Below are 11,864 nucleotides of genomic sequence, written 5' to 3'. Positions count from 1 at the left end.
CTCGGACAGAGATTGGCCTCACCAAATACTCCCAAACCCCGGTCCTGTGCACCCGTGAGGTCTTACTCTTTGGATTCTTTCCCGAAAGGGAATTTGGATGTCCGTGACGGTTCCTCAGGGGGAAGCTGAGAAGGCGAAGCTCACTTCCGGCGGAAGGAGGCTTTCTGACCCGGGATGGAGGCGACAGAGGAGCTGCTCTCGGGGAGGGGGAGACTGCAGTTAGGTGAGTGACCTGCGGGTGTTTCCGACCCTCCGCTCTGCTCTGGCAACCCCGGACGTTCTCTGGTCAACTCTTTCTTCCCTGACCGGTTTCATCCCGAGCCTGGCGTCCCCCTCCGGTGCCCTCCGAATAATCGCTGGGGCCTTCTTAAGAGCCCTCAAAGCGGAGGGCTCTCTTGGAACCCGTAGAGATCCCTCAGACTCCTAAAGCCTAGCTGGACCTCGCGTTTCCTTCCTCACCCCACCTTTCGGCACCCCCACCACCTTTTGGGCCGCTTCCTCTCTCCCCGCAGCCCCCGATCCACGCCTGGGCCCGGAGTCGGGATGGAGCCCTCCCAGCGAAGGCTGTGCACCGGGACTCAAAGACGTCCCGCCCGGACCGACCCGAGCCATCCTCGCTCTGAAGAGCCTCCCCCGGGGCTTGGCCCTTGGCCCCTCACTCACCGCGGAGCAGCGCTTGGGGGTCTGGTGTGTCGGCGAGCCCTTGCAGCCGGGACTGCTCTGGGGGCCGCTGGAAGAGGGGTCTGTCTCCGAGCAGAAGGGAAATGGAGTGGAACCAAAGCGGAAGGAGGTATTGAGGGATAGGCGTCTCCTCATCGTGGTTGAAAATTAGACGTTTCCAGATAACGTTCCAGTTTGTTAGAAGGTGCAGAGTATTTCAAGAGATAGGAGGTGGTTTGTGCCCGGTCTCTCGGGGATTGTTTCCCCTCTCTTGTGGTAACTAAGGAGGTGCAAAAAGTTTTTAAAAGGTAGGTTAGTAGAGGGGACTGACGATCCAGTGGTTAAGACTCTCTGCTTCCACCGCAGGGGGCAGGGGTTTCATCCCTTATCCTCTGGGAACCAAGGTCCCACGTGCCACTGTGGCACTGCCGAAATGTAAAAAAGAAAAGAAAAGGTGGATTAGAGGAGTGTCAGTAGTCCCAAAAGTCAAGAGCAAAGGTTTTTGGAATTACAAAGCCATGGAGTTAAAGCCTTGTCATATAACTAGTTCTGTGCCGTGCCTCATTGAACTCATAGGTAAGTCTTACTGCTTGTGCTGTTCAGTTTAGTAATCCTCCACACGACTGAGTGACTTCACTTTCACGCATTGGAGAAGGAAAGGGCAACCCACTCCAGTGTTCTTGCCTGGAGAATCCCAGGGACAGGGGAGCCTCGTGGGCTGCCGTCTATGGGGTTGCCGAGTCTGACACGACTGAAGCGACTTAGCAGCAGCAGCCACACCTTGGGAGGAGGTGAGGGACAGTTTTTTGGTTTTGGCCTTTATTGAATGAAAACTCAAACAGCGTAGTCCTGGAGCAGCAGACCAGCGACCATTAACCTCCCAGGGACTTCATCTTAGATCTGTCTCAGGAAAGCTTCCATCAGGGTTTGTTGTTGTTGTTGGTTTCACCCTGGCCCCTCCAGCACGTGGGAGAAGGACTTTTATTGGTTTATTTCAGGACGTGTCACTAGGCTCATGGGGAGACGTGTGTGCTTGTGAGCAGAGTGCAGGCTGGACTAGGTAAGTTCCAGGAGAGTGTGTAGTGGAGATGCTCCTCTGGGGCCTGGTGTAGTGGCAGGGGGTGGAGCCGGAAGTGGTCTGTAAGTCCCACCCAGGGATCTTTTGCAGTGAGTGTTCCCAGAGGCACGGGGTCCTCTAGGACTCAGACTGTCCAGGAGCTGGGGCTTTCAGGGAGGGCCGCTGGAAAGGGAGCTCCTGGGCTAGCCCGTGCTCTGCTTTGCAGTTTTGTGCAGCTGGGCAGGCTGGAGGGCGAGGGGAACGTGGCCCCGGTGCGGATCGGCGAGAGGCTGCACCTGCGGGTGTCCCGGCGCGTGCCGCCGGGCTTTGAGCTGCGGCTGTGGCCCCAGCTTCCCTCCGAGGGCCCGAGCCCCCCCCAGCCCAGGCTAGAGGAAGCGTCGTCCGCAGCAGCGGTGACAGAAGTGGAGTCTGCCGTGCGACAGGAAGTGGCCTGCCCTGGGGAGGATGCAGCGGAACCTTGCCCAGGTATGTGCCAGATAAACGCTGGCTTCCCACGTTTTCACCGAATTACCTGTGTTGATAAGATAAAGCAGAGCTCACGGTGTAAGCTGGCAGGGGAGAACAGTAGCTTTTCTGAGGGGAAAGGGCAAAGCATGGATATTTGTTGAAATTTGAAAGTGTGGTATAAGGTGGATTTTCCAGTATGGGATAGGGGTGGGGTATGATCAGGCTTGGGTTAAGGATCATGACATAATGACAGGGGCTTAGGATCATGGAGGCAGCAAGACTAGAATTTTCAGGTGAGAGGTTTAAGGAGTTTGGGGATGTAAACTCACTGGCTGCTCTTTTTGATGAATAATGAGTCTTTTCCATGGAATGAACAGTATAGTTGACTCTTGAACAGCACAGGAGTTAGAGACATTGGCTCTCTCTGGGCAGTCAAAAATCTGAATACAACTTACAGTTAGACCTCCATATCCAAGGTTCCGTATCGGTGATTCTGCATTTATAGAGTCATCTACCCGTGACTACGTAGTGCTGTGGTTGAAATTTCTGTTGAAACAAATCCACGTATTAGTGGGCCGTGCAGTTCAGAGCTGCGTTGTTCAAGGGTCAGCTGTATAGATGTTTGCATGTTTTATCTTTCTGAGTTAAGTTTCCCAGAATAGTAGGGTTACCTGGATGAAGACAGCAAGCTGTGTGTAAAGTTCCCAATTTTCTTACTTTTTTTTTCTGTCTGGGCTGGGGATGTGGGTTCCTTTATTTTCAGAGGAGCTAAATTGAGGAGGTGGTGGTCTCAGCTCATCAGAAACGCCTGCCTGTACCGAAAGGGAGCACGAGGGCACTCTGGGATGGCCTTCTCTAGGAATCACTCAGATGTCTAGAACACCGCGGTTCTCGGGAGAGTCTCCCCAGAAGGCCCCTGAGACTGGCCAGAAACAGAGTGCGTGGCTCATGCTCCAGGGAAGAGTCAGTGTCATGGCTCCCTCCGTGGTTCAGGGGCGGAGGAGGAGAAGATGTATTCTTAGAACTTCCTGGTGAGACCACCATGACCACCTGCTACCGTCTCTACTAAGCCCAGTGCCCTTCTCTTGCCTTGCAGATCCCGGTCACCACTCACCCCCCAGCATCCAGGCAGAGAATGTGGTGAGCCCTGGACTTACGCCCCAGACCCAGCCCCCGGTTCCCAAGGAGAACCAGCCACTTGGCCCGCTGCCTGCAGATGACAGCGTGGACGAGGAGGACCCGCCCCAGACCCAGACGCCACCTGAGCCTCAGAGCAGCTCCGCTCCCCAGCAGGGCCCTGCGAGGGGTGAGGCCAGTTCCTCCTCTTCTGACAGGGCCCCCCAGCTGTGTGCTCACCTGGTCAAGAAGTTGCGGAGCCCCAGCGGTCAGCACCCACCCAGAGCGAAGACCTCAGAGCCGGGGCCCAGGCGACTGGAGAGCCGCAGCGCCCTGGCTTCCCTGCACGCCTGCGGAGCCCCCCTGGCCCGGCGGGAGGTTCCCCAAAACAGGGCCGACGGTACCGCTGTGGGGAGTGCGGCAAGGCCTTCCTGCAGCTCTGCCACCTGAAGAAGCACGCGTTCGTGCACACGGGCCACAAGCCCTTCCTTTGCACTGAGTGCGGCAAGAGCTACAGCTCAGAGGAGAGCTTCAGAGCCCACACGCTGGGCCACCGCGGCGTGCGGCCCTTCCCCTGCCCGCAGTGCGACAAGGCCTACGGCACCCGGCGGGACCTCAGAGAGCACCAGGTGGTCCACTCCGGCGCCCGGCCCTTCACCTGCGAGCAGTGTGGCAAGGCCTTCGCCCGCCGGCCCTCCCTGCGGCTGCACCGCAAGACGCACCAGGCGGCGGCGGCCCCCACCCCGTGCCCCTGCCCCGTGTGCGGGCGGCCTCTGGCCAGCCAGGGCTCGCTGCGGAACCACATGCGGCTGCACACGGGCGAGAAGCCCTTCCCGTGCCCACACTGCGGCCGTGCCTTCCGCCAGCGGGGCAGCCTGCGAGGGCACCTGCGGCTGCACACGGGGGAGCGCCCGTACCGCTGCCCGCACTGCGCCGACGCCTTCCCACAGCGGCCCGAGCTGCGGCGCCACCTCATCTCCCACACGGGCGAGGCCCACCTGTGCCCCGTGTGTGGGAAGGCGCTGCGGGACCCGCACACACTGCGCGCCCACGAGCGTCTGCACTCGGGGGAGAGGCCCTTCCCCTGCCCGCAGTGTGGCCGGGCGTACACGCTGGCCACCAAGCTGCGGCGCCACCTCAAATCCCACCTGGCCGACAAGCCGCACCGCTGCCCCACCTGCGGCATGGGCTACGCGCTCCTACAGAGCCTCAGGCGGCACCAGCTCAGCCACCAGCCCGGGGCCCCCGCCAGCCTGCCCTGCGAGCCGCCCGCCACATCCGAGCCCACCGTGGTGCTCCTGCAGGATGCAGGCAGCGAAGGGGACGGCACCCCGGCCCGGGACATCTTCGAGGTCACCATTTCCCAGAGCCAGGAGAAGTGCTTTGTGGCGCCTGAGGAGCCGGGCCCTGCCCCCGGCCTGGTGCTCATCCACAAGGACCTGGGCTTCAGCACCTGGGCGGAGGTGGTGGAGGTGGAGACGGGCAGCTGACAGCCTCGCCTTACCCCACAGAGCTCTGAGAGAGGCTCGGGTGTCTGAGCGTGGGTGTGCTTCCTCTCTGGGCTCCCGATAGAGGCCAGTCTGTGACAAGCAGGTCAGGGACTTCCCTTCCTGTTTCCAGACAACCACATTGTTCCCCAAGACCCTCAATAAGGTGAACCACTTACGGATCTTCTGTGAAGTTTTCCTGTCAGCCCACAGGGGGCTTGTTCTGCCCGCCTCCCTGGGAACTCCTCGAGGTGCCTGTTTGATCATTGCGGAGGTGGTCCTGCCTGGGCACGTAGTACCAGGTTCTGTCTCTCCCACCCAGCTCCCCGAGGGACGTCTGTGTACTTCTCTTTGGTCCTAAACAGGATGACTCTGAGGGTTAAAAGGCCAGAGAGACTTGGCTCACTGCTCACAAGTCTCTGGGTCAGACTGAAGGTTATTTTGGCAGCTTTTGTCCCTACCTAAGGGCTGTGAGGGTGGCTTTTGTTCTGTGCTGAGCTCACCAGGTGTCTGGGGCCAGGTCTGCACCTTCTGTGCATCTGGCCAAAGGCAACTCTGTGGAGGGAAAGAGCAAAGAACGAACATGTGTTTTGAATCAACACAGTGGGCCTGGCCTGCCCGAGTTGCTGGGGACGCGGCTGTGAATGAGGCACAGGCGGCGCGCTTTGCAGAGCACGGGTCTGCAGGAGCGAAGAGCACTGGAGGAGCTCAGGGAGCAGTGCTTCCCAGTGCTGTGGACCTGTTGAATGGGGTGGGTCAGCTTGGCATCAGGGAGGGCGCCCACGGGAGATGATAATAAACACCCTTCTTTGTGGGCCAGTCTGTTCTGTGAGTTTACTTATATAACCCTCACAGCAGTCCGGTGAGGTAAAGCGGAATGAAGAGCTTTCAGCGTCCTGCCCAGAGTGACAGAGCTGAGATTCAAACCCATGGAGTCTGGCGCGGGAGTCAGGCTCTTGCCCTCCACGCTCTGCTGCCCTGCATTTCAGCTGCCATGTGGTGGATGAGTCGGTGCGGGGGAAGGTGGGCATGTGGGGAACTGGTTGTGAAAATACCCTGGTGAGGGTCTGGGGCGTGAGCCCCTGAGACCAGCGTGGCTGGAACGGAACGAGGGGCGAGGAGGCAGGGCCAGCTCACATGGGCCTTGCTTCGGGAGTTTGGAGTTTATTCTCAGGACGTTGAGGGGCTCTTTGAAGGGTGGTGAGCAGGGGGATGGGAGATTGGTATTTAAAGAAACCCCTGGAGAGGATGAGTGGGTGAGAGGCAGGTGTGGGAAGTCAGTGAGGTGGCGGGGAAAGTTGGCAGCAGTGGGAGTGGTCACTGACCGAGCAAACGGCGCTTCCTGTGTGCCGGGCGTCTGGGGTAGCAGTAACAACTGTTTCTGTAAAGAGCCAGGAAACAAATACATACCAGGTCACGGCCCTTGCAGCAAAGAGTAACGCAAGGAGGGGCTGGAATGGGGCGAGACTCCATGAGGGTGATCAGGGAAGGCCTCCAGTAAGTAGACAGACCACACCGTGGAGAGGAGGGAGCCTGTCTGCAGACAGAGCCGGGCTCCAGGCGGAGGGAGCAGGGCCGCCAGGGCCCAGCGAGTTCAAGCAAGAGCAAGGGCCAGCGTGGCCCAGGCAGGGTGGGGAAGGAGACGGGCTGGGCAGCGACTGTAGGTGGTGGCCAGGGCTTGGGGTGACGTGTTCTCTGGAAGGTAGAAGCGACTGAATTCAGAGAGGGAGAGAAAGCTCTGGCTCCCACTTTTTGACTTAGGAAGTTAGGTGGCCCTGGGGTGGGAGCAGGACAGCTGTGATGTGGGCTGGGCTGGGCTGGGTTAAGGAGATTGCCAGTTAGCAGAAATGGCACCACCTGTGGGGAGAGGGGAAGCCCCGCAGGAGGGACTAAGGCAGCCTCTGATGAAACCGGAGAACCTGGCACGTATGAGTCATGGAAACTGATGGAAGAGCATCTTGGCAAGGAGGAAGAGGAGGGCGCCGATGGCTGTGCCTGTTGAGAAGGTGGAAATTTGCAGAAGCTGCCAGCGAGCTGAGTGAGGGCAGCTGGAAGCCAGACTGGAGACTGCTCTGAGAAGGAGGAGACAAGAGAGACAGGGAGCTCACATTCTTGTTCCCTCCTCCTGGCCTGCAAATTGGGTGTTGTGCCCCCCATTTCACAGACAAGAAACCGATTCAGAGCGGGGTAGTCCCAGCCGAGACCAGTCAGAGCCAGGATTGCAACGTGGCATGCCCTCCGGCTCCCCATCACTCGATCATGGTGCCACAAGCAGCCGTGTGTCTCCTGCTTAGCCACTGACTCATTCATCCACCCACCCAGCCTGAATAACTTCTTGGCAGAGCGTCATTCTGAGATTGTCCAAGGAGAGGGAAGACATGGAGAGACGGTGACGATCTGCGGAAAGCAAGCCCACACCATCCAAAACCTGAAAAACAGCTTCTAATAATAGTTTTGAGTCGGCCAACCCCCTGACTTAGCCTGGTAGGTCTTATTCTTTTCCATCTGCAGTTTTGGGCAGGTCATTCCAACTCAAGTGACCACTCAGCTGTGTCTAGCCAGTGTTAGGTAACCTGGGACATGACTATCGCTTGAGATTGAACTGCGGGGAAACAGGGGTACTGTGGATTGCTGGGAAGGCCCGTCAATCCCCACAACCATCCTCAGGCCAGAAGCTGGGATGTTTATCTCCCACTTTGGTACATCCTCACACCGATGGGGGCCTTTTCTCTGCACTGATTGTCCCTGGAGATGCAGAGCAGTGTCAGATCATGTCACCAAATTCAGAGGCACCTGGATTAGCAGCCTGTCCTCAGAGCGCTGACGGCTGAAGTGGGAGTGGGTGTCAAAGAGCATCATCCAACTTCCTCCCATTTCAGATAAGACAACAGAGGCCAAGAGAGAAGTCCCCCACGGAGGCATGAGACCAGTGAAGAGAACCAGGACGGCCCCAGGCCTTCTGAAGCCCACCTCAGTGCTTCTCCAATGGAAATAAAATGCAGTGACAGTTCTTGGGAAAACATCATGGGAATATGGTTTGAGAAAATATCCCCTCCCACATACCAAAACAGTTCCTGTGTGATTACAGTGTTCGGAGTCCTTTATTCCCTACTTCTCTTCTCCATCCACTGATGGAGTCACTTTGAGCTGTTTGGTGTACTTAGCACCGAATGTGAATGCTGCTGCTTGCTGTAGAGCAAAGTTGCAATGAAAATGTTGCTGGAAGCTTTTTCACAGATCGAACCACGCGGTGTGTACAGCTGCTGAGCAAACATCAGAAAGGGCGGGAGACAAGGGGTCTTTTATCCTAACTTGCAGCTTTAATACTGTCAGAAAAATCTTCACAATACAATAAAATTTGATTCGTGGACTAGACAAGTCCAGGTGTGGATCACAGCTTCACCCTGAACTAGCAGCATAAACTCAAGCAAGGTACTTCTCCGTGCCTCTGTTTGCTCATCCAGGAAATGGGACCAGCCGTAGTACCTACCTCATCAGTACTGCATACCTGGCACATGCTGAGCACCTAGTAAGTTGCAGCTGGTTATTAATAGTGTTGGAGGGACTTCCCTGGTGGTCCAGCGGTGAAGACTGCACTCCCAATGCGGGAGTCTGGATTCCATCCCTAGTCAGGCAGCTACATCTTGTGTTTCAGCTAACCAAATTTAAAGAAGAACAGTGTTGGGCCCAGCCCCCTTACCTTGAGGACAAGGTTGAGGTCCACGTTGCCTGTAGGTAGTGCTTGTTTAGGTCAGCAGCACTCAGTACTTCTGTGTTCAGGTACTCGTCCTGTGGGTATACAGTCATCCCCTCCTCCCCCACCTTGGTTTCACTTTCTATGGTTTCAGTTACCTACAGTCAACTCCCATCCAACAGCATTAAATGGAAAATTCTGGAAATAATTTGCAAATTTTAAGCTGTGAACTCATTCTAGGTAGCACAGTGAAGTCTCTTGCCCTCCCACCCTTCGTCCAGTGTAGACGACCCTCCTGTTAGTATAGGAAAAAGCAGTATGGACAGGCTTCAGTACTATCCATGGTCTTGGGCATCCGCTGAGGGTCTTAGAATCCCCTTCGGATAAGTGTGTAGTGCAGTTAGGCTGTACCCTGCCAAACTGTCAGGACGGGGTCATATGAGAAGACCGATCGCCCAGGAGGCGGGAGGCAGAGCCTGGTCCTCGCTGGATCACCACCTCTCTGTAAGACCTTGACCATTAGCTTCCCAACTCTGAGGCTCCCTTTCTTCAATGACCTGGGAAACGACCAGATCAGTGGATCCCAATGTCAGCTTCATCATGAAGCCTTTTTTGGCTCACTTTTTCTTCTGTGGGTCTTATATTTTTTTTTAAAAAATGTAAGAGAAATTGATTTATATTTTTTGCAAGAAAATAGAAAACTGCTAATCAGCTTAAGGAACAAAAGACAAGGCAACCACTAAAAAGATATAATTTCAACCAAAAGGGGGAAAATTCCTTTTTTATTTTTTGGCCCCACCACGTAGCTTACGGAATTTTAGCTCCCCAATGAGGGATTGAACCGGGGTCCTCGGCAATAAAACCTTGAGTCCTATTCACTGAACTGCCAGGGAATTCCTGGGGAAAAACATAAAAATTACTTTTATAATTTTTTGAGTTTTTTTTTAATATGCAAAAACACAGGCCACCATGTGGTACATGCCCAGAGGCCTAGGTTTCAAAATGTCTGGATTTAGTAATATCTGATCTTTCCGGCTCTGAAATTCTGTAATTCTATTGTAATTACAATTCTGTAATTGTCCTGGAACACAATTTGGCTGTTTTCAATGATTATAGAGCTCTACTTTACGGCATAATGTTGGCTTCCCCCATGGTTTTTTTTTGATGCCAACATGCAACCCTTCATTATGGCCTTGTTCTCAAGAGGAAAATTCAACCTGCTTGAAAGGTGCAGGTATGTGTTTGTGGTAAAAGCAGGAATGACAAGCTTGACTGTAGGTACCTCCTGGCCCCAGAGAATTCCAGGGAAAAGGTCCCTGGAGGCTGGGCGGCTTGTGGTGGGCCCTGAGGCTTGAGCCTGTGCTTGATACATGGGGGCCCTTCACCCATGGAAGTGCCACCCTGTCCCTCAGAATTCTCGGATCCCCCCAGAGCCACATTCACAGAGGGGTGCTCTCCCCCGGTCCTCTCCACAAAATAAAGAGTGGGTGCAGCTTGTGTTCACTCAAGAGAGCAGGGAGGCTGTCCAACTAGGACCCATTTGATAATCCCTGCCTCCATTTCTTAAGGAATTAAGTCCACTTTCATCATGAACGTTTTCAGACACAACACATGTAAAAGAATAATGTAACAATCCCTACCACCTAGATTTAATGATCATTAACATTTTGCCCTGCTTGTTTCATCTGTTTATTGTAAATTCCTACATATAATCTGTAACTTACAAGGATTTAAAAGCACTATGTCAGCAAACTAAAAATAACTCTTCCATAGCATTGCATATCTAACCTATGTTTAGATTTTACTCGTCCAAAATCAGTCTTTTACAGTTGACGTGTTCAAAGGTCTGAACCAGTCATGGTCGTTCTGTTCCCTTTGAGCGTTTGCTGTTAGGCCTTTTCTCATGCTTCTTTTCTGAACGGTCTTTGCCACCCACCCCTTTCCTTTCCACATCATGAATTTGTTAGAGAAACCAGGGTCATTTGTCCTGTCAGATGTCCCTCCTTCCTCGTGGTCAGTGTCTTACTCCTCTGTTGTCTGTCCGTCCTCTAAACTAGTAATTAAATCGGGAGGTTTGATCCAGTCCAGGTTCACTCCTTTAGGAAGAACCCTTCATTGGCATCATTGTGGATTCCTTGTTGCATCATATCCCGTAATCCATGCTGTCTATTGAGTGCTTATTGTGTGGCAGGCCTTGTGAGACTTTACAAACATAACACGCTTTGGGGAGTAATTTAGTTTTTACTTCACAACAGTAAACTGAATCCAACTAGGCCTGGAAGGAGACAAGAGGTATTTGGAATTCAAAGAATTACAGTGAGAGCACAGACACAGCAGGATGTGAGCACTGGGAGGTGGTCTCTGCAGGGACAAGAGGGACCATGGAGATAAGATAAAACACAAAATCAAGTTGATCATAAAGGGAATTCCCTGGTGATCCAGGGGTTAAGACTCTATGCTTCAATGTAAGGGACGGAGGTTCAAGCCCTGGTTGGGGAACTAAGATCTCACATGCTGGGTGGCATGGCCCAGAAAATACTACCAAAAAAAAAAAAAAAATCAGAATGGCTGAGAGTCTTCTTGCTGGTCTTGCCATCCCTGGCTCCAAGTGCTCATGGCCTCCACAGTATCCACACCGTCTGTCTCCTGACCAAAGAACCCAGTCTGGCCATCCAACCCATCGTTCTTAACTGTGCTGACAACCAGCCGAACCATTTGGGTTGGGTCCAGCGTTTGCCAAGGACCAGATGTCTGGACATGCTCAAAGTGAAGTTCTCGTCAGAAAAGTTCTCCCCTCTACATAGACATGGCCATGGGGATTATCGCGGCTTGTAAATTCATCATCCTGGTTCATAAATCCAGGAACAAGCCTGGGAAAGCAGGAATCCTTATAACCAAATCTCATGTTTTCTCCTTGGGAACATCGTCTGAAAACAGCTCCAGGAAGACATGGCCAAGCCTTGCCCCCGCACAGCCGTGTCTGTGCACGAGCGTGCCATGGACTTGACAAGGCTGCAGCTCCAAAGAAGAGCCTGTGGAGAGACCAGTGTGACCTTAAGCTTCTCAACAACAGCCTTGCGAAGTGAATGTTGTTGCCTTTCTGGTTTTACAGGTAGTGAGCCCCAGGACCAGCCTCCCAAGCCAGCACTCTCCTGCATGCTGCGGTACCTGGCTGTCAGGATGGGGGTTTCTGACAGTGAGGGAACCGGCAGGGCAGTCAGTAGCCCACGCTCGGCCGGAACTTGCAGGGGAAGGGGGCCTGTTGTGTCCTGGCCAACACCCTCTCCTCCCACTCAGGTTGACTCAGCACTGGCTCAGGCTGCTGCTCAGCAGAAGGAAGAGCGCCGTCCTTCGAGCAGGAAGGACGAGGACTTTCCTGGTA

General features: G+C 54.3%; 1 protein-coding gene across 1 annotated transcript; it reads left to right on the top strand.

Annotated features, from left to right (window-relative positions):
- Nucleotides 1-62: 62 nt before the first annotated feature.
- Nucleotides 63-11,378, top strand: ZNF408 (zinc finger protein 408). The gene is given in 6 exon segments (XM_070383423.1): nucleotides 63-223; nucleotides 513-790; nucleotides 1,659-1,720; nucleotides 1,944-2,203; nucleotides 3,282-3,622; nucleotides 3,625-11,378. Coding segments are annotated over 6 exon segments (2,157 nt in total). The 5' UTR covers nucleotides 63-174; the 3' UTR covers nucleotides 4,792-11,378.
- Nucleotides 11,379-11,864: the final 486 nt, after the last annotated feature.

This window comes from Bos mutus, chromosome 15 (genome assembly GCF_027580195.1).
Source record: "Bos mutus isolate GX-2022 chromosome 15, NWIPB_WYAK_1.1, whole genome shotgun sequence".
Lineage (NCBI taxonomy): Eukaryota > Metazoa > Chordata > Mammalia > Artiodactyla > Bovidae > Bos > Bos mutus.
The sequence above is the reverse complement of the archived record's forward strand: the minus strand, read 5'-3'. Positions and strand labels throughout refer to the sequence as shown.